Source organism: Myiozetetes cayanensis, unplaced genomic scaffold (assembly GCF_022539395.1).
Source record: "Myiozetetes cayanensis isolate MyiCay16 unplaced genomic scaffold, myiCay2020 scf561, whole genome shotgun sequence".
In the NCBI taxonomy this organism is placed as follows: Eukaryota; Metazoa; Chordata; class Aves; order Passeriformes; family Tyrannidae; genus Myiozetetes; species Myiozetetes cayanensis.
Window position 1 is genome coordinate 7,819 of NW_026087811.1, and position 21,780 is coordinate 29,598.

At 60.6% G+C, this 21,780-nt stretch overlaps 1 protein-coding gene across 1 annotated transcript; it reads left to right on the top strand.

Annotated features, from left to right (window-relative positions):
• Positions 1-991: 991 nt before the first annotated feature.
• Positions 992-20,991, top strand: VARS2 (valyl-tRNA synthetase 2, mitochondrial; the record flags this gene model as incomplete). Its single annotated transcript, XM_050334607.1, has 20 exons — positions 992-1,018; positions 1,670-1,736; positions 3,291-3,388; positions 4,435-4,516; positions 4,605-4,724; positions 5,129-5,240; positions 6,785-6,873; positions 7,321-7,411; positions 8,406-8,533; positions 10,376-10,479; positions 11,107-11,188; positions 11,271-11,347; positions 12,184-12,425; positions 14,579-14,649; positions 15,545-15,670; positions 17,242-17,346; positions 17,442-17,510; positions 18,593-18,671; positions 18,769-18,827; positions 20,839-20,991. Coding segments are annotated over exons 2-20 (1,947 nt in total), but the record flags the coding sequence as incomplete, so codon positions are not given.
• Between the last annotated feature and the right edge of the window lie 789 nt (positions 20,992-21,780).

A 21,780-nucleotide genomic window follows, 5' to 3' on the forward strand; every position in this document is an offset into this window, starting at 1 on the left:
ATACCTGGGGGAGGGGAGGGTTGGAAATATTTGGGGTGATAAAAATAAAATAACGTGGGTTTTGGTGAGTAATTTTTTTGTTGGGAGGGTGTTAAAATTTGTTCAAGGAGGGGGTTTAAAATGGATTTTGGGGGGACTGAAAATATTTTGGGGGGTAAAACACAAATTTGGGGGTTAAAAATATTTGGGGCTTAAAAATATCTGAGGGGTAGAAAGCGATTTTAGGGAGGGATTTAAAATTCATTTTGGGGGCAAAAAACCCCCAATGGGGGGTTAAAAATTTCGGAGGGGGGCCAAAAATCAAATTTGGGGGTCAAATCGATTTGGGGGTGTTAAATAGATTTGGGGGGATTAAATAGATTTGGGGGCTTTAAATTGATCTGGGGGTTCAAGTGGATTTGGGGGGTCAAGTGGATTTGGGGGGTCAATCTCGCCCTCCCACCAGGAGGAGCCGGGGGCCCCCGTGCTGAGCCTGGTGCTGCCCCCAACGTCACCGGGACCCTCCACCTGGGCCACGCCCTGGGGTCTCCTGCAGGACGTGCTCGTCAGATGGTACCGGGAGGGGGTCTTGGGGGGTCCTGGGAGGGGATCTGGGGGTCTGGAGGGATTTGGGGGATTTGGGGTGAAATTGGGGGATTTGGGGGAGTCCTGGAGGGGTTTGGGGGTCTGGAGGATTTGGGGTGAAAGTGGGGGGATTTGGGGGTCTGGAGGGGATTTGGGGTGAAACTGGGGGATTTGGGGGAGTCCTGGAGGAGTTTGGGGGTCTGGAGGGTTTGGGGGGATTTGGGGGTCTGGAGGGATTTGGGTGAAATTGGGGTGGATTTGGGGGGTCTGGAGGAGATTTGGGGTGAAATGGGGGGATTTGGGGTGAAACTGGGGGATTTGGGGGAGTCCTGGAGGGATTTGGGGGTCCTGGGGGGTTTTGGGGGTTCTGGAGGGATTTGGGGGTCTGGAGGGGATTTGGGGGTTTTGGGGGGTGTTTGGGTGGGGGTCTCCTGCAGGACGTGCTCGTCAGATGGTACCGGGGGGTCTTGGGGGGTCCTGGGAGGGATTTGGGGGTCTGGAGGAGATTTGGGGTGAAATTGGGGGGATTTGGGGGAGTCTGGAGGGATGTGGGGGGTTTGGGGGGTGTTAGGGTGGGGTCTCCTGCAGGACGGCTCAGATGGTACCGGGGGTTGGGGGGGTCTTGGGGGGCTCCTGGGAGGGATCTGGGGGTCTGGAGGATTTGGGGTGAAAGTGGGGGGATTTGGGGGAGTCTTGGAGAGATTTGGGGGTCCTGGAGGGATTTGGGGGGGTTTTGGGGGATTTGGGGTCTCCTGCAGGGCGTGCTCGTCAGATGGTACCGGGGGGTCTTGGGGGGGTCCTGGGAGGGATCTGAGGGGTCTGGAGGGGGTTTGGGGGAAATTGGGGGGATTTGGGGGGTCTGGAGGGGATTTGGGGGGGTTTGGGGGGGTGTTAGGGTGGGGTCTCCCTGCAGGGCGTGCTCGTCAGATGGTACGGGGATGGGGGGGTCTTGGGGGGTCCTGGGAGGGGATCTGGGGGTCTGGAGGGATTTGGGGTGAAATTGGGGGGGATTTGGGGGGAGTCCTGGAGGAATTTGGGGGTTCTGGAGGGATTTGGGGGTCCTGGGGGGTTTTGGGGGGTCCAGGGGGTCTGAGTGTCCCCCCAGGAGGAGGATGCAGGGCTGGAGTGTCCTGTGGGTCCCTGGCACCGACCACGCCGGCATCGCCACCCAGGTACGGCCCAGGGTCCCCAAACACCCCAGGGTCCCCAAACACCCCAAGGTCCCCAAACACCCCCAATGTCCCCAAACACCCCCAATGTCCCCAGTGATGTCCCCGATGTCCCCAAACACCCCCAGTGTCCCCAAACACCCCTCAATGTCCCCAAACACCCCCAGTGTCCCCAAACAGCCCCCCAGTGTCCCCAAACACCCCTCAATGTCCCCAAACACCCCCCAGTGTCCCCAAACACCCCTCAATGTCCCCAAACACCCCCTCAGTGTCCCCAAACACCCCTCAATGTCCCCAAACACCCCCAGTGTCCCCAAACACCCCCCAATGTCCCCAAACACCCCCCCAGTGTCCCCAAACAGCCCCCCAATGTCCCCAATGATGTCCCCAATGTCCCTTTGGTGTCCCCAATGTCCCCAGGCTGTCGTGGAGCGCTGGCTGTGGCTCCAATGATGTCCCCAATGATGTCCCCAATGTCCCTTTGGTGTCCCCAATGTCCCTTTGGTGTCCCCAATGTCCCCAATGATGTCCCCAATGATGTCCCACTGTCCCCAATGATGTCCCCAATGTCCCTTTGGTGTCCCCAATGTCCCTTTGGTGTCCCCAATGATGTTCCCAATGATGTCCCCAATGATGTCCCCAATGTCCCTTTGGTGTCCCCAATGATGTCCCCAATGATGTCCCCAATGATGTCCCCAATGTCCCTTTGGTGTCCCTAATGTCCCAATGTCCCACTGTCCCCAATGATGTCCCCAATGTCCCTTTGGTGTCCCCAATGTCCCCAATGTCCCTTTGGTGTCTCCAATGTCCCTTTGGTGTCCCCAATGATGTCCCAATGTCCCCAATGATGTCCCACTGTCCCCAATGTCCCCAATGATGTCCCCAATGTCCCTTTGGTGTCCCCAGTGATGTCCCCAATGATGTCCCCAATGTCCCTTTGGTGTCCCCAATGATGTCCCCAATGTCCCTTTGGTGTCCCCAATGTCCCTTTGGTGTCTCCAGGCTGTCGTGGAGCGCTGGCTGTGGCTCCAATGCTGTCCCCAATGATGTCCCCAATGTCCCTTTGATGTCCCCAATGTCCCCAATGATGTCCCCAATGTCCCCAATGATGTCCCCAATGTCCCTTTGGTGTCCCCAATGATGTCCCCAATGTCCCTTTGGTGTCCCCAATGTCCCTTTGATGTCCCCAATGATGTCCCCAATGTCCCCAATGATGTCCCCAATGTCCCCAGGCCGTCGTGGAGCGCTGGCTGTGGCTCCAGTGATGTCCCCAATGATGTCCCCAATGATGTCCCTAATGTCCCTTTGGTGTCCCCAATGTCCCTTTGATGTCCCCAATGATGTTCCGATGTCCCCAATGATGTCCCCAATGTCCCTTTGGTGTCCCCAATGTCCCTTTGGTGTCCCCAATGATGTCCCCAATGTCCCTTTGGTGTCCCCAATGATGTCCCACTGTCCCCAATGATGTCCCCAATGTCCCCAGGCCATCGTGGAGCTCTGGCTGTGGCTCCAATGATGTCCCCAATGATGTCCCCAATGTCCCTTTGGTGTCCCCAGGCCGTCGTGGAGCGCTGGTTGTGGCTCCAGCGGGGGCTGCGCCGGCAGGACCTGAGCCGGGAGCAGTTCCTGGATGAGGTTTGGGCCTGGAAACGCCGGTGAGGGGACACTGGGGACACTGGGGGGATACTGGGGGACACTGGGGGGACACTGGGGGGACACTGGGGGACATTGGGGGGACATTGGGGGGACACTGGGGGGGACACTGGGGACACTGGGACGTTGTGGGGACACTGACTGGGGGGACACTGGGGGACACTGGGGACATTGGGGGATAATGGGGGGAGACTGGGGGGGACACTGGGGACACTGGGAGCATTGGGGGACATTGGGGACACTGGGGGTACACTGGGGGACATTGGGGACATTGGGGGACACTGGTGAGATACTGGGAACACTGGGGACACACTGGGGACATTGGGGACACTGGGGACATTGGGGGACACTGAGGGACATTGGGAGACACTGGGGACATTGGGGACACTGGGGACATTGGGGGACACTGGGGAGACACTGAGGGGACACTGGGGACACTGGGGGACACTGGGGAGACACTGGGGACATTGGGGGACACTGGGGGACACTGGGGGACACTGGGGGGACACTGGGGACACTGGGAGACATTGGGGACACTGGGGACACTGGAGACAGTGAGGGGACACTGGGGACACTGGGGATGGAGGGGACATTGGGGACATTGGGAGACACTGAGGGGACACTGGGGTGACACTGGGGGGACACTGGGGACAGTGGGGACATGGGGACATTGGGGATGGGAGACACTGGGGTATACTGGGGATAGTGGCTGGGGACACTGGGGACATGGGGACACTGGGGGACACTGGGGGAGACACTGGGGTATACTGGGGATAGTGGGGGGACATTGGGGACATTGGGGACACTGGGGACACTGGGGGACACTGGGGACATTGAGAGGACATTGGGGGGACACTGGGGACAGTGAGGGACATGGAGGGGGTGGGGGAGGGGACATGAGGGGACGTGGAGGGGACACAAGGGTGGAGTGGGGGGATTTGGGGGGACACTTTGGTGACCCAGGGGGGTGACCCAGGGGGGTGACCCAGGGGTGACCCAGGTGGGTGGCCCAGGGTGACAGGAATGTCCCCTGTCCCTCCCTCCCCAGCCACGGGGACGAGATCCTGGAGCAGCTCCGGGCTCTGGGGGCCTCCCTGGACTGGAGCCGCTGTGCCTTCACCATGGACCCCGTGAGTGCCACCAGCTGTCCCCAAGGGTCCCCCGGGTGGCACCTCCTGTCCCCTGAGGTGTCCCCAAGTGTCCCCTGTGCGTCCCCAGGGCTTCTCCCGGGCCGTGTCCGAGGCCTTCGTGCGCCTGTTCCGCTCGGGGCTGATCCGCAGGGAGCGGAGACTCGTCAGCTGGAGCTGCGCCCTGCGCTCCGCCGTGGCCGACATCGAGGTCTGGGGGGTCCCCAGGGTCCCCAAATGTCCCCAAACGGCCCCAAAGCGTCCCCAAAGTGGAAACCGCCCCCAACTGTCCCCTGACTGTCCCCAGCTGTCCCCAGGGTGTCCCCATGGGTCCCTGAGCCGTGTCCCCGCAGGTGGAGCCGTGGGCACTGGTGGGTGCCACGGTGCTGAGTGTCCCCAGGGTGTCCCCAGGGTGTCCCCAGGGTGTCCCCAGCTGTCCCCAGGGTGTCCCCAGGGTGTCCCTGAGCCCTGTCCCCGCAGGTGGAGCCGCGGGTGCTGACGGGTCCCACCGTGCTGAGTGTCCCTGGCTGTCCCCTGACTGTCCCCAGGGTGTCCCCAGGGTGTCCCCAACTGTCCCCAGCTGTCCCCAGCTGTCCCTGAGCCCTGTCCCTGCAGGTGGAGCCGCGGGTGCTGACGGGTCCCACCGTGCTGAGTGTCCCTGGCTGTTCCCAGCCCGTCACCTTCGGCCTCCTCGTCACCTTCACCTACCCCGTGGAGGGGGATGACGGTGGGTGGCCTTGGGGACACCCCAGGGGTGGCCCCTGTGTCACTTTGGGCCTCCTGTGCCACCTCAGGTGGCCTCAGGGCCACCCTGGGGGTGGCCCTGGGTGGCGTCAGGTCCTCTGTGTCACCTCAGGTGGCCTCGGGGACACCCTGGGGGTGGCCCTGGGTGGCATCAGGTCCTCTGTGTCACCTCAGGTGGCCTCGGGGACACCCTGGGGGTGGCCCTGGGTGGCATCAGGTCCTCTGTGTCACCTCAGGTGGCCTTGGGGACACCCTGGGGGTGGTTCTGGGTGGCATCAGGTCCTCTGTGCCACCTCAGGTGGCTCTGGGTCACTTCTCTGAAGGGGGGATGGTGGGTGGCCCTGAGGACACCGTGGGTGGTGGCATCAGGGGCCCCCTGTGTCACCTCGGGGTGGCCCTGGGTCACCTCGGGTCCCCCCCATGTCCCAAAGTGTCCCCAATGTCCTTGAGATGTCCCCAAGTGTCTCTGAGTGTCCCCAATGTCCCTGAGTGTCCCCAATGTCCCCAAGGTGTCCCCAAGTGTCTCCAGTGTCCCCAAGTGTCCCCAGTGTCCCCAAGGTGTCCCTGAGTGTCCCCAATGTCCCTGAGGTGTCCCCAATGTCCCTGAGGGTTCCCCAATGTCCCCAAGTGTCCCCAAATGTCCCCAAGTGTCCCCAAGGTGTCCCTGAGTGTTCCCAATGTTCCCGAGGTGTCCCCAAGTGTCCCCAAATGTCCCCAAGTGTCTCCAATGTCCCCAAGGTGTCCCCAAGTGTTCCCAATGTCCCTGAGGTGTCCCCAATGTCCCCAAGGTGTCCCGTGTCACCTCAGGTCCCCCCCATGTCCCTCGCTGTCCCCAATTGTCCCCACTGTCCCTGAGTGTCCCCAAATGTCCCCAAATGTCCCCAATGTCCCAAAGTGTCCCCACTGTCCCTGAGGTGTCCCCAAGTGCCCCCAAGGTGTCCCTGAGTGTCCCCAGTTGTCCCAAAATGTCCCCAAGTGTCCCCAATGTCCCCAAGGTGTCCCTGAGTGTCCCCAATGTCCCTGAGGTGTCCCCAATTGTCCCCAAGTGTCTCCAAGGTGTCCCTGAGTGTCCCCAATTGTCCCCACTGTCTCTGAGGTGTCCCTGAGGTGTCCCCAATGTCCTTGAGTGTCCCCAACGTCCCCAAACTGTCCCCAATTGTCCCAAAGTGTCCCCAACATCCCTGAGTGTCCCCAATGTCCCTGAGTGTCCCCAATGTCCCCGAGTGTCTCCAACGTCCCCGAGATGTCCCCAAGGTGTCCCCAAGTGTCCCCAAATGTCCCCACTGTCCCTGAGGTGTCCTCGAGTGTCCCTAAGTGTCCCTGAGTGTCCCCAAATGTCCCCAAGTGTCCCCAAGGTGTTCCTGAGTGTCCCCAATGTCCCTGAGTGTCCCCAATGTCCCAAAGTGTCCCCAATGTCCCAAAGTGTCCCCACTGTCTATGAGGTGTCCCTGAGATGTCCCCAAGTGTCCCCAAGTGCCCCAAAATGTCCCCAATGTTCCCAAGTGTCCCCTGCCCGTGTCCCCCCAGGGCTGGAGGTGCCGGTGGCCACCACCCGGCCCGAGACCCTGTTTGGGGACGTGGCCGTGGCCGTTCACCCGCGGGACCCCCGATACGCGGTGAGGGGGCGGGGCCTGTGGGGGGCGTGGCCTGGGTGGGTGTGGCCTGAATGGGTGTGGTCTCAATGGGTGTGGTCTCGATGGGTGTGGCCTCAATGGGTGTGGTCTCAATGGGTGTGGTCTCGATGGGTGTGGCCTCAATGGGTGTGGTCTCAATGGGTGTGGTCTCAGTGGGTGTGGTCTCAATGGGTGTGGCCCGGAAGGGGAGGGGCTGGAGGAAGGGAAATGGGTGTGGCTTTGGGGGGCGTGGCCAATGGAAGGGGCGGCGCCTTTCTGGCCTGGAGAACTCGCACCGATTGGTTGGTGTTGGCTCCGCCCCTCCAAGGGGGCGGGGCTTCCCCAGAACCGCCTTTAAAGGGCTGGCCCGTGGTGGGCGGGGCCTGGGCTGGGGTGGGCGGGGTTTGTGGAGTGGGGGGCGTGGTCAGAGCGGGCTCCGCCCTCTCCCAGCACCTCCACGGGCGCCGCCTCCGCCACCCCTTTACTGGGAGGGTCCTGCCCCTCGTCACCGACCCCAGCGTGGACCCCAACATGGGCACCGGTACCGGGACTGGGGAGACTGGGAGAGGGACTGGGGGCACTGGGAGAGGGGCTGAGGGAGACTGGGGGGCATTGGGAGAGGGATGGGAGGCACTGGGAGAGGGGCTGACGGGGAGACTGGGGGGCACTGGGAGAGCAGGATGGACTGGGAGAGGGGCTGAGGGAGAGGGGTACTGGGAGAGACTGGGAGATGGGGGCACTGGGAGAGGGACTGGAGGAACTGGGAGAGGGGCTGAGGGAGACTGGGGGCACTAGGAGGGACTGGGAGAGGGATGGGAGGCACTGGGAGAGGGGTAGAGGGGGACTGGGAGAGGGACTGGGAGAGGGACTGGGAGGGAACTGGGACTGATACGGGACTGGGGGTGGGGTGGGGGTGTCCCTGTGGGTGACAGGAGGTGGCAGGGGGTGACACTGGGATGGCTGTGAGTTACACTGGGTGACACTGGGATGGCAGTGGGTGACACTGGGGTGGCTGTGGGTGACACTGGGGTGGCTGTGTGTGACACTGGGTGACACTGGGATGACTGTGGGTGACACTGGGGTGGCTGTGGGTGGCACTGGGGTGGCTGTGTGTGACACTGGGTGACACTGGGATGACTGTGGGTGACACTGGGGTGGCAGTGGGTGGCACTGGGATGGCTGTGGGTGATGCTGGGCTGGCTGTGGGTGGCACTGGGTGACACTGGGGTGGCTGTGGGTGACAGGAGGTGGCAGGGGGTGACACTGGGATGGCTGTGGGTGACACTGGGTGACACTGGGATGGCAGGGGTGACACTGGGATGGCTGTGGGTGACAGGAGGTGACACTGGGTGACACTGGGATGGCTGTGGGTGACACTGGGCTGGCTGTGGGTGACACTGGGATGGCTGTGGGTGGCTCTGGGTGACACTGGGTGACACTGGGGTGGCTGTGGGTGACAGGAGGTGGCAGGGGGTGACATTGGGGTGGCTGTGGGTGACAGGAGGTGGCAGGGGGTGACCCAGGCGTGTCCCCAGGGGCAGTGAAGGTGACCCCAGGGCACAGTGCCCAGGACCTGGCCCTGGCCCGGGCCCAGGGGCTGCCCCTGCTCTCCGTCATCGCTGACGACGGCACCCTCTGCCCCCCGGGGGGGGGGTGGCTGCAGGTACGGCCCCAAAGTGTCCCCAAAGTGTCCCCAGAGTGTCCCCAGAGTGTCCCCAGAGTGTACCCAAAGTGTCCCCTGTCACACTCTCTGCCCCCTTTGGGGGGGGGTGGCTGCAGGTACAACCCCAAACTGTCCCCAAAGTGTCGCCTTGCTGTCCCTCTGTCCCCCTGTGTCCCCTGCTGTCCCTGTGTCCCCAGGATGTCCCCCTGTCCCCCTGCTGTCCCCTGATGTCCCTGTGTCCCCAGAGTGTCCCCCTGGTGTCCCCCCGATGTCCCTTTGTCCCCAGGGTGTCCCCCTGTCCCCCTGCTGTCCCCTGATGTCCCTGTGTCCCCAGGGTGTCCCCCTGCTGTCCCCCTATCCCCAGGGTGTCCCCTGCTGTCCCTGTGTTCCCAGGGTGTCCCCCTGCTGTCCCTGCTGTCCCCTGATGTCCCTGTGTCCCCAGGGTGTCCCCTGCTGTCCCTGCTGTCCCCTGTGTCCCCAGGATGTCCCCCTGCTGTCCCCTGATGTCCCTGTGTCCCCAGGGTGTCCCCTCCTGTCCCCTGCTGTCCCCTGATGTCCCTGTGTCCCCAGGGTGTCCCCTTGCTGTCCCCTGATGTCCCTGTGTCCCCAGGATGTCCCCCTGATGTCCCTGTGTCCCCAGGGTGTCCCCCTACTGTCCCCTGATGTCCCTGATGTCCCTGTGTCCCCCTGATGTCCCTCTGTCCCCAGGGTGTCCCCTGATGTCCCCCTGTCCCCAGGATGTCCCCCTGTGTCCCCTGATGTCCCTTTGTCCCCAGGGTGTCCCCCTGTGTCCCCCTGTCCCCAGGGTGTCCCCCTGATGTCCCTTGCTGTCCCCTGATGTCCCTGTGTCCCCAGGGTGTCCCCCTGCTGTCCCCTGATGTCCCCCTGTCCCCAGGGTGTCCCCCTGTGTCCCCCTGCCCCCAGGATGTCCCCCTACTGTCCCCCTGCTGTCCCTCTGTCCCCAGGGTGTCCCCCTGTCTCTGTGCTGTCCCTTGCTGTCCCCCTGATGTCCCTGTGTCCCCCTGCTGTCCCCTGATGTCCCCCTGTCCCCAGGGTGTCCCCCTGATGTCCCTGTGTCCCCAGGGTGTCCCCCTGTTGTCCCCTGATGTCCCCTGTGTCCCCAGGGTGTCCCCCTGTGTCCCTGCTGTCCCCTGATGTCCCTGATGTCCCCAGGGTGTCCCCCTGCTGTCCCCTGATGTCCCTCTGCCCCCAGGATGTCCCCCTGCTGTCCCTCCTGTCCCCTGCTGTCCCCCTGCCCCCAGGGTGTCCCCCTGTCCCTAGGATGTCCCCCTGATGTCCCTGTGTCCCCAGGGTGTCCCCCTGATGTCCCCTGATGTCCCTGCTGTCCCCTGATGTCCCCCTGTCCCCAGGATGTCCCCCTGTGTCCCCCTGTCCCCAGGGTGTCCCCCTGATGTCCCTGTGTCCCCAGGGTGTCCCCCTGTGTCCCCCTGCCCCCAGGGTGTCCCCCTGATGTCCCCTGATGTCCCTGCTGTCCCCTGATGTCCCTGATGTCCCCAGGGTGTCCCCCTGATGTCCCCTGCTGTCCCCTGATGTCCCTGTGTCCCCAGGGTGTCCCCCTGATGTCCCTGTGTCCCCCTGCTGTCCCCTGATGTCCCTCTGCCCCCAGGATGTCCCCCTGCTGTCCCTCCTGTCCCCTGCTGTCCCCCTGCCCCCAGGGTGTCCCCCTGTCCCCAGGATGTCCCCCTGTCCCCAGGATGTCCCCTTGCTGTCCCCTGCTGTCCCTGCTGTCCCCTGCTGTCCCTGTGTCCCCAGGGTGTCCCCCTGATGTCCCCCTGTCCCCAGGATGTCCCCCTGTGTCCCCTGATGTCCCTCTATCCCCAGGGTGTTCCCCGGTTCGAGGCTCGCCCTCAGGTGGTGGCAGCTCTGGCCCAGCGGGGGCTGTTCCGGGGGGTCCAGGACCACGCCATGACCCTCCCCCTCTGCAGGTACCCGCTGTCCCCTCCCCCCCATGGCCCAGAGTGTCCCCAGAGTGTCCCCAGAGTGTCCCCAGAGTGTTCCTGGATGTCCCCAACTGTCCCCAGGTGTCCCCAAGTGTCCTTAAAGTGTCACCAAACCACAGCAAACCCACCTGAAACCACCATGAACGCTCCTAGAAATGCCCCAAACGCCCCCAAAGTGTCCCCAAAGTGTCCCCAAACCCTCCCCAAAGTGTCCCCAACTGTCCCCAAAGAGTCCCCAACTGTCCCCAGGTGTCCCCAAGTATCTCCAGGTGTCCCCAGGTGTCCTCAAAGTGTCCCCAGGTGTCCTTAAAGTGTCACCAAACCACAGCAAACCCACCTGAAACCACCATGAACGCTCCTAGAAATGCCCCAAACGCCCCCAAAGTGTCCCCAAAGTGTCCCCAAAGTGTCCCCAACTGTCCCCAGGTGTCCCCAAGTATCTCCAGATATCTCCAAGTGTCCCCAGGTGTCCTTAAAGTGCCACTAAACAGGAGCAAAGCCCCCAGAGCCACCCTGAACGCTCCTGGAAACGCCCCAAACGCCCCCAAAGTGCCCCCAAAGTGTCCCCAAAGTGTCCCCAATGTCCCCAATGCCCCCCCTGTCCCCTCCCAGCCGCTCTGGGGACGTGGTGGAGCAGCTGCTGAAGCCGCAGTGGTTCCTGAGCTGTGGGGAGATGGCCCAGAAGGCCCTGCAGGTGAGGGGGGTCCCTGGGGGTCCCTGGGGGTTGGGGACACGCCTGGGGTGTCACCTGTGCCCTGTGTCCCCTCCCCACCCAGGCAGTGACATCAGGGAGGCTCCAGTTGGTCCCCAAATTCCACGAGAAGAACTGGAAGACCTGGATGGAGAATGTGGGGTGAGGGGGGCAAAAAGGGGGGCTCAGGTGATTTGGGGGGGTTCAGGTGATTTTGGGGGTCCCAGGTGATGGGGAGGGCCAAAGAGGGGGTCCCAGGTGATTTTGGGGGTCCTAGGTGAGAGGAGGGGGCAAAAGGGGGGTCCCAGGTGATTTTGGGGGTCCCAGGTGATGGGGGTCTCAGGGAGGGGGTCTCAGGTGATTTGGGTGGGGGTCCCAGGTGATTTTGGGGGTCCCAGGTTATGGGGAGGGCAAGGGGGGTCCCAGATGATTTTGGGGGTTCAGGTGATTTTGGGGGTCCCAGGTGAGAGGAGGGGGCAAAAGGGGGTCCCAGGTGATTTTGGGGGGTTCAGGTGATGGGGAGGGCCAAAGGAGGGGTCCCAGGTGATTTTGGGGTCCCAGGTAATGGGGAGGGCCAAAAGGGGGGTCCCAGGTGATTTTGGGGGTCCCAGGTGATTTTTGAGGGGTCCCAGGTGAGAGGAGGGGGCAAAAGGGGGGTCCCAGATGATTTTGGGGATCCCAGGTAATGGGGAGGGCAAAAGGGGGGTCTCAGGTGATTTTGGGGGTCCCAGGTGATTTTGGGGTCCCAGGTGATGGGGGGTCTCAGGGAGGGGCTCTCAGGTGATTTTGGGTGGGGGTTCAGGTGTCCAGAGAGGGGGTCCCACATATCCAGGGGGGCTCTCCAGGTACCTGGGGTGGGGGGGGGTGTCTCCAGGTATCCAAGGGCATTCCCAGGAAAGGGGGTTCCCACCCATCTGGAGTTCCCCAGGTGTCTTGGGGGGGTGTCCCCCCCATATCTGGGGGTCCCCCTGACCCCCCCTTCTGTCCCCCCATCCCAGGGACTGGTGCCTGTCCCGGCAGCTCTGGTGGGGCCACCAAATCCCGGCCTACCAAGCGCTGGGGGAGCCCCCCGGGGGTCCTGGCGGGCCCTGGGACCCCCCTGAAGGTGAAGGTGAGGGGGGGTCCCCCGGGGAGCCCCCCCAGGAGGGTCCCTGGTTCGTGGGGTGCAGCGAGGACGAGGCTCGAGCGGCGGCGGCCGAGGCGCTGCAGAGACCCCCCGAGAGCATCGTCCTGAGGAGGGGTGAGAGACCCCAAAAACACCCCAAAATAACCCCAAAAGCACCCCAGAATAACCCCAAAAACACCCCCAAAAACACCCCAAAATAACCCAAAATAACCCCAGAATAGTTCCAAAAACACCCCAAAATAACTCCCAAAAACACCCCAAAATAACCCCCAAAACGTTTCCAAAATAACCCCCAAAAACACCCCAAAATAACCCCCAAAACGTTTCCAAAATAACCCCCAAAACCACCCCAAAATAACCCCAAAATAACCCCCAAAACACCCCAAAATAACCCCAAAAACACCCCAAAATAACCCCCCGAGAGCATCGTCCTCAGGAGGGGTGAGAGACCCCAAAAACACCCCAAAATAACCCCAGAATAACCCCCAAAACATTTCCAAAATAACCCCAAAATAACCCCAAAACCACCCCAAAATAACCCCAAATAACCCCAAAATAACCCCCAAAACCACCCCAAAACACCCCAAAATAACCCCCAAAAACACCCCAAAAACACCCCAAAATACCCCCAAAACACCCCAAAATAACCCAAAAATAACCCCAAAGAAACCCCAAAATAACCCCAAAATAACCCCCCGAGAGCATCGTCCTGAGGAGGGGTGAGAGACCCCAAAAACACCCCAAAATAACCCCAAAATAACCCCCAAAACACCCCAGAATAGCCCCAAAAACACCCCAAAATAACCCCCAAAAACACCCCAAAATAACCCCCAAAAACACCCCAAAATAACTCCCAAAACGTTTCCAAAATAACCTCCCAAAACACCCCCAAAATAATCCCAAAATAATCCCAAAATAACCCCCAAAACCACCCCAAAATAACCCCAAAATAACCCCCAAAACGTTTCCAAAATAATCCCCAAAACACCCCAAAATAACCCCAAAACCACCCCAAAATAACCCCAAAAACACCTCAAAATAACCCCAAAAACACCCCAAAATAACCCAAAAACGTTTCCAAAATAACCCCAAAATACCCCAAAATAACCCCCAAAACACCCCTAAAATAACCCCCAAAAACACCTCCCAAAATAACCCCCAAAACACCCCAAAATACACCCCCAAAACACCCCCAAAATAACCCCAAAATAACCCCAAAACGTTTCCAAAATAACCCCAAAATAACCCCCAAAACGTTTCCAAAATAACCCCCAAAACACCCCAAAATAACCCCAAAACCACCCCAAAATAACCCCCCAAAACACCCCAAAAACACCCCCCAAAACACCCCAAAATAACCCCCAAAACGTTTCCAAAATAACCCCAAAAACACCCCAAAATAACCCCCAGAAACACCCCAAAATAACCCCAAAAACACCCCAAAATAACCCCAAAACGTTCCAAAATAACCCCCAAAACACCCCGCAAAATAATCCCAAAATAACCCTAAATAACCCCAAAATAACCCCAAAATAACCCCCAAAACACCCCAAAATAACTCCCCAAAACACCCCAAAATAACCCCAAAAAACACCCCAAAATAACCCCAAAAACACCCCAAGAACACCCCAAAATCAACCCTAAAACACCCCAAAATAACCCCCAAAAACACCCCAAAATAACCCCAAAATAACCCCCCGAGAGCATCGTCCTCAGGAGGGGTGAGAGACTCCAAAAACACCCCAAAATAACCCCAAAATAACCCCCAAAACCACCCAAAAATAACCCCAAAATAACCCCCTGAGAGCATCATCCTGAGGAGGAGTGAGAGACCTCAAAACCACCCCAAAATAACCCCCAAAACATTTCCAAAATAACCCCCAAAAACACCCCAAAATACCCCCAAAAACACTCCAAGATAACCCCCAAAATAACCCCCCGAGAGCATTGTCCTCAGGAGGGGTGAGAGCCCAAAATCAGCCCTAAAGCACCCCAAAATCAGCCCTAAAACACCCCAAAATAACTCCCAAAACACCCCAAAATAACCCCAAAATAACCCCCCAAAACACCCCAAAATAACCCCCGAAACACCCCAAAATAACCCCCTAAAACACCCCCCTGAGACCCCCCCAAACACCACCTGACGCTTTTCTGGGGTCTCCTGACCCTTTTTGGGGGTCCCCAGACTCATTTTGGGGTGCCCTGACCCTTTTTGGGAGCCCCCAGACTCATTTTGGGGTGCCCTGACCCGTTTTGGGGGTGTGCAGACCCCGATGTCCTGGACACCTGGTTCTCCTCCGCCCTCTTCCCCTTCGCTGCCCTGGGCTGGCCCCAACAGGTGAGACCCCAAATGTCCCCCTAAATGTCCCCAAATGTCCCCCTAAATGTCCCCAAATATCCCCCCAAATGTCCCCCCAAATGTCCCCCCAAATGTCCCCCCAGATGTCCCCAAATATCCCCCCAAATGTCCCCAAATATCCCCCCAAATGTCCCCCCAAATGTCCCTGACACCTCCAGGTGACTCTGAGGGTCTTGGGGGGTCTCTGGGAGGGTTCAGGGCAGCTTTTGGGGTTCCCTGGGGGGTCTCTGAGGGTCCTGGGTGGTCCTTGGGGGGTTCTCAGGGTGTGTCCCCCCCATGTCCCCAAATGTCCCCAAATATCCCCAAATGTCCTTGACACCTCCAGGTGACTCTGGGGGGGCTCAGGGCGGCTTTTGGGGTTCCCTGGGGGGTCTCTGAGGGTCTTGGGGGTCTCTGAGGGTCTTGGGGGGTCTCTGGGGAGTTTAGGGAAGCTTTTGGGGTTCCCTGGGGGGTCTCTGAGGGTCCTGGGTGGTCCTTGGGGATCTCAGGGTGTCCCCCCCCCCATGTCCCCAAATGTCCCCAAATGTCCCTGACACTTCCAGGTGACTCTGGGGGGGCTCAGGGCGGCCTTTGGGGTTCCCTGGGGGGTCTCTGAGGGTCTTGGGGGTCTCTGAGGGTCTGGGGGGGGTTTCTGAGGGGGTTCAGGGCAGTTTTTGGGGTTCCCTGGGGGTCTCTGAAGGGTCTCAGGGTGTCCCCCCCCCCCATGTCCCCAAATATCCCCAAATGTCCCCAAATGTCCCCGACACCTCCAGGTGACTCTGGGGGGCTCAGGGTGATTTCTGGGGTCTCTGGGGGTCTCAGGGTGGTCCCTGGGGGTCTCAGGGTGTCCCCCCACGGGTGTCCCACCCTGTGTCCCCCTCCCCTGTCCCCGCAGACCCCCGACCTGCGGCGCTTCTTCCCCTCCTCGGTGCTGGTGACGGGCAGTGACCTCCTCTTCTTCTGGGTGGCCCGGATGGCCATGCTGGGCCAGCAGCTCACCGGCCACCTGCCCTTCCAGCAGGTGTCCCCTGATGTCCCCTGATGTCCCCTGGGGGTCCCCTGATGTCCCCAAGAGTCCCCCGATGTCCCCAAGGGTCCCCTGATGTCCCCCACCCCCCACCCCATTCCCAGGGTTTGTTGGTTCTGGGGGTTCCTTGGGTGTTCCTCGTTGCCTCTTGGGGGTCCCCAAGGGTCCCCTGATGTCCCCAAGGGTCCCCTGATGTCCCCTGATGTCCCCTGGTGTCCCCTGATGTCCCCAAGGGTCCCCTGGGGGTCCCTGATGTCCCCAAGGGTCCCCAAATCCCCCCCACCATTCTTAACGCTTGTTGGTTCTGGGGGTTCCTTGGGGGTTCCTCGTTGCCTCCTGGGGGTCCCCAAGTGTCCCCTGATGTCCCCAAGGGTCCCCTGATGTCCCCTCGTGTCCCCTGATGTCCCCTGATGTCCCCTGGTGTCCCCAAAGGTCCCCTGATGTCTCCAAGGGTTCCCAAATCCCCCACCCCCACCCCGTTCCCAGGGTTTGTTGGTTCTGGGGGTTCCTTGGGGGTTCCTCGTTGCCTCTTGGGGGTCCCCAAGGGTCCCCTGATGTCCCCAAGGGTCCCCTGATGTCCCCTGGGGGTCCCCTGGGGGTCCCAGTGTCCCCAAAGGTCCCCTGATGTCCCCAAGGGTCCCCAAATCCCCCCCACCCCCCACCCCGTTCCCAGGGTTTGTTGGTTCTGGGGGTTCCTTGGGTGTTCCTTGTTGCCTCTTGGGGGTCCCCAAGTGTCCCCTGATGTCCCCAAGGGTCCCCTGATGTCCTCTGGTGTCCCCTGATGTCCCCTGATGTCCCCAAAGGTCCCCGATGTCCCCAAGGGTCCCCAAATCCCCCCCACCCCCCACCCCGTTCCCAGGCTTTGTTGGTTCTGGGGGTTCCTTGGGGGTTCCTCGTTGCCTCCTGGGGGTCCCCAAGTGTCCCCTGATGTCCCCAAGGGTCCCCTGGGGGGGGGGGTCCCTGATGTCCCCCTGGGGGTCCTTTGTCCCTTTTTTGAGTCCTTTTCCTCTTTTTTGGGGGGTTCCTTGTCCCTTCCTGGGGGTCCCTTGTCAGGGTTCCCTTAACCCTTTTGGGGGTCCCTTGCCCTTCCTGGGGGTCCTTTGTCCCTTTTGGGGTCTTTTGTCCCTTTTTTTGGGGTCCCTTCTCCCTTTTCTGGGGTCTTTTGTCCCTTTCTTGGGGTCTCTTGTCCCTTTTTTAGGATCCTTTGTCCCTTTTTTGGGGTCTCTTGTCCCTTCCTGGGGGATCCTCTTTGCCTTTTTGGGGTCCCTTCTCCCCTTTTTGGAGTCCCTTCTGCCTTTTTTGGGGTTCTCTGTCCGTTTTTTGGGGTCCCTTCTCCCCTTTTTGGGGTCCCTACTCCCTTTTTTGGGGTCCTTTTTCCCTTTTTTTGGGGTCCTTTGTCCCTTTTTGAGTATCCCTCCCCCCCCTCCCCCCCCTTTTCCCGCTCCTTTCCCGAGGATCCCACCTCCCCTTTTCAGGGTCCCCTGGGTATCAGGGTGGAGTTGGGGGTCCCACCCCTCAATTTTGGGGGTCCCACCCCTCAGTTTTGGGGTCCCACCCCCCCCCAGGTGCTGCTGCACTCGCTGGTCCGCGATTCCCGGGGTCGGAAAATGAGCAAATCCCTCGGGAACGTCATCGACCCCCGTGACATCATCAGGGGGGCCACACTCCAGGTAACCCCCCCAAAAACACCCCCAACCCCCCTTCAGGTTGTTTATTTGTTTATTTATTTATTTGTTTATTTTTTGGGGGGGGTTTTCCCCGGCAGGAGCTGCAGGAGAAGCTGCGGAGCCGCGTCCTCGACCCCCCCGAGCTCCGAGCGGCCACCGAGGGGCAGGTGGGACCCCCCACCCAACACCTGGGAACCCCCAAAATCCAACCCTGGGGCTCCCCAAAACCTGACCCTGAGACCCCTCAAACCTGACCTTGAGAATCTCCCAAAATCTGACCCTGAGACCCCCCAAAACCTGACCTTGAGTCCCCTCAAAATCTGACCCTGAGACCCCCAAAATCTGACCCTGAGACCCCCCCAAAATCTGACCCTAAGACCCCCCCAAAACCCACTCCTGGGACCCCCAAAATGTGCTCCTGGCACCCCTCAAAATCTGATCCTGAGATACCCCTAAAACTGACCCTGAGACCCCCAAAACCTGACCCTGAGACCCCCCAAAATCTGACCCTGAGACCCCCAAAACCTGACCTTGAGAATCCCCCAAAACCTGATCCTGGCACCCCTCAAAACCCGACCCTGAGACCCCCCAAAATCTGACCCTGAGACCCCCCCAAAATCTGACCCTGAGACCCCCCAAAATCTGACCCTGAGACCCCCAAAACCTGACCCTGAGACCCCCCAAAATCTGACCTTGAGAATCTCCCAAAACCTGACCCTGAGACCCCCAAAATCTGATCCTGAGAGTCTCCCAAAACCTGGCCCTGAAGCACCCAAAGTCTGACCTTGAGAATCCCCCAAAACCTGACCCTGGGAGCCCCCAAATCTGACCTTGAGAATCCCCCAAAATCTGATCCTTAGAACCCCCAAAACCTGACCCTGAGACCCCTCAAAATCTGATCCTGAGATACCGCTAAAGCTGACCCTGAGACCCCCAAAACCTGACCCTTAGATCCCCCAAAATCTGACCTTGAGACTCCCCCAAAATCTGACCTTGAGTCCACTCAAAACCTGACCCTGAGACCCCCCAAACCCTGACCCTGAGACCCCCCTAAAATGCCCCAAATCCCCCAAACCCCTCATTTCCCCCAAAACCCCCGTGATCCCTTCCGAGCCCCTGACCTCCCCCAAACCCCCTCTGTGAACCCCCCAAAACCCCCAAATCCCCCAAACCCCTCTATGACCCCCCAAACCCCTCTATGACCCCCCAGCCCCCCAAATCCCCCCAAACCCCCTCTGTGACCCCCCAGAGGCTGCAGTTCCCACAGGGAATCCCCGCCTGCGGCGCCGACGCCCTTCGCTTGGCCCTGCTGTCCCAGAACTGCCACGGTAAGACCCCCAGAGGGGGAAAAAAGGGGGTCCCTGAGTCCCCCCCCACCCTCAGGGCTGTGGAGACCCCTCTGGGTGTGTTTGGGACCCCCCCCAGGAGCCGAAATCCGGGTGGACGTGGGGGAGGTGCTGAGTCAGCGCCGCTTCTGCAACAAGGTGTGGAACGGCCTGCGCTTCGTCCTGGGGGTCCTGGGGGACCTGGGGGCCGCTCGAGCCCCCACCCCGAGCAGGTAAAAGGGGAGGGGGAAAGGGGACCCTCAGGGACCACCCGGAGCTTGCTGGGACCACCGGGGAGCCCCCAGAACCCACAGGGACCCCCCAGAACCCACAGGGATCCCTAAAATCCAGAGGGACCCTCAGAACCCACAGAGATCACCAGGGACCCCCCAGAACCCACAGGGACCCTCAGAATCCAGAGGGACCCCCAGAACCCACAGAGATCACCAGGGACCCCCCAGAACCCACAGGGACCCTCAGAATCCAGAGGGACCCCCAAAATCCACAGAGATCACCAGAACCCACAGGAACCCCCAAAATCCAGAGGGACCCCCAGAACCCACAGAGATCACCAAGTGCCCTCAGGGACCCCCAAAACCCACAGGGACCCCCCAAAACTCACAGGGACCCTCAGAATCCAGAGGGACCCCTAAAATCCAGAGGGACCTCCTCAGAACCCACAGGGACCCCCAGAATCCAGAGGGACCCTCAGAATCCAGAGGGAGCCCCAGAATCCACAGGGACCCCCCAGAATCCACAGGGACCCCCCAAAACCGACAGGGACCCCCCAGAATCCAGAGGGACCCTCAGAACCCACAGGGACTCCCAGAACCCACAGGGACTCCCAGAATCCAGAGGGACCCTCAGAATGCAGAGGGACCCCCAGAATCCACAGAGATCACCAGGGACCCCCCAGAACCCACAGGGACCCTCAGAATCCAGAGGGACCCCCCAGAATCCAGAGGGACCTTCTCAGAACCCACAGGGACCACCAAGTGCCCTCAGGGACCCCCAGAACCCAGAGGGACCCTCAGAATCCAGAGGGACCCTCAGAACCCACAGGGACCCCCAGAATCCAGAGGGACCCTCAGAACCCACAGGGACCACCAAGTGCCCTCAGGGACCCCCAAAACCCACAGGGACCCCTCAGAACCCACAGGGACTCCCAGAACCCACAGGGACTCCCAGAATCCAGAGGGACCCTCAGAATGCAGAGGGACCCCCAGAATCCACAGAGATCACCAGGGACCCCCCAGAACCCACAGGGACCCCCAGAACCCACAGGGACCCCCAAAATCCAGAGGGACCCCCAGAACCCACAGAGATCACCAGGGACCCCCCAGAATCCCCTGTTCCCATTCCAGGTGGTCTCAGGTTGTCCCATGGAGCGCTGGGTGCTGTTTGATCCCATCCTGATCCCATCCCAATCCCATCCCAATCCCATTCCAGGTGGTCCCAGGGGGTCCCATGGAGCGCTGGGTGCTGTTTGATCCCATCCCAATCCCATTCCAGGTGATCCCAGGTGATCCCATGGAGGGCTGGGTGCTGTTTGACCCCCCCAATCCCATGTTGATCCCATTCCAGGTGGTCCCAGGGGATCCCATGGAGCGCTGGGTGCTGTTTGATCCCCTCCAATCCCATCCCAATCCCATCCCAATCCCATCCCAATCCATCCCAATCCCATTCCAGGTGGTCCCAGGTGATCCCATGGAGCGCTGGGTGCTGTTTGATCCCATCCCAATCCCATCCCAATCCCATTCCAGGTGGTCCCAGGGGGTCCCATGGAGCGCTGGGTGCTGTTTGATCCCATCCCAATCCCATCCCAATCCCATTCCAGGTGGTCCCAGGTGGTCCCATGGAGCGCTGGGTGCTGTTTGACCCCCCCAATCCCATCCCAACCCCATGTTGATCCCATTCCAGGTGGTCCCAAGTGATCCCATGGAGCGCTGGGTGCTGTTTGATCCCCTCAATCCCATCCCAATCCCATCCCAATCCCATCCCAATCCCATTCCAGGTGGTCCCAGGTGATCCCATGGAGCGCTGGGTGCTGTTTGATCCTCTCCAATGCCATCCCAATCCCATCCCAATCCCATTCCAGGTGGTCCCAGGGGGTCCCATGGAGCGCTGGGTGCTGTTTGACCCCCCTAATCCCATGTTGATCCCATTCCAGGTGGTCCCAGGGGGTCCCATGGAGCGCTGGGTGCTTTCCCGCCTGGCTGGGGCCGTCTCCGAGTGCTGTGACCGCTTGGATTCCCTGGAATTCCACGGGGCCCTGGCGGCCGTGCAGCACTTCTGGCTCCGCAGCTTCTGCGACGTCTTCCTGGTGGGTGAGACCCCCAAAATCCCCCCCTTTCCTGGAGGGGGTCTCCAGCCCCTTTTGGGGCTCCTGGGTGGCCCCAGATCCCCCTTTTCCATGTGTCGTGTTCCCATTTTTGGGGGTCCCTGTCCCCGTTTTTGGGGGAGTCCTTTGTGCCTGTTTTGGGGGTCCCACCCCGCATTCTGGGCATCCTTGTGCCCATTTTGGGGGTCCCTATGCCCATTTTAGGGGTCCTAGCCCCCATTTTTGGGGTCTCTGTGCCCATTTCTGGGGGTTCCTGTGCCCATTTTAGGGGTCCTAGCCCCCATTTTTGGGGTCTCTGTGCCCATTTCTGGGGCTCCCTGTGCCCATTTTAGGGGTCCCAGCCCCCATTTTAGGGATCCTAGCCTCCGTTTTGGGGGTCCCAGCCCCCATTTTAGGGTCTCTGTGCCCATTTCTGGGGGTCCCTGTGCCCATTTTAGGGATCCCAGCCTCCATTTTGAGGGGTGCCAGCCCCCATTTTAGGGTCTCTGTGCCCATTTCAGGCCCATTTTGGGGGTCCCAGCCTCCATTTTAGGGGTCCTAGCCCCCATTTTTGGGTTCCCTGTGCCCATTTTAGAGGTCCCAGCCTCCGTTTAGGGGTCCCAACCCCCATTTTAGAGTCTCTGTGCCCACTTCTGGGGGTCCCTGTGCCCATTTTAGAGGTCCCAGCCCCCATTTTAGGGATCCCAGCCTCCATTTTGGGGGTCCCAGCCTCCATTTTGGGGGGTCCCAGCCCCCATTCCAGGGGTCCCTGTGCCCATTTCTGGGGGTCCC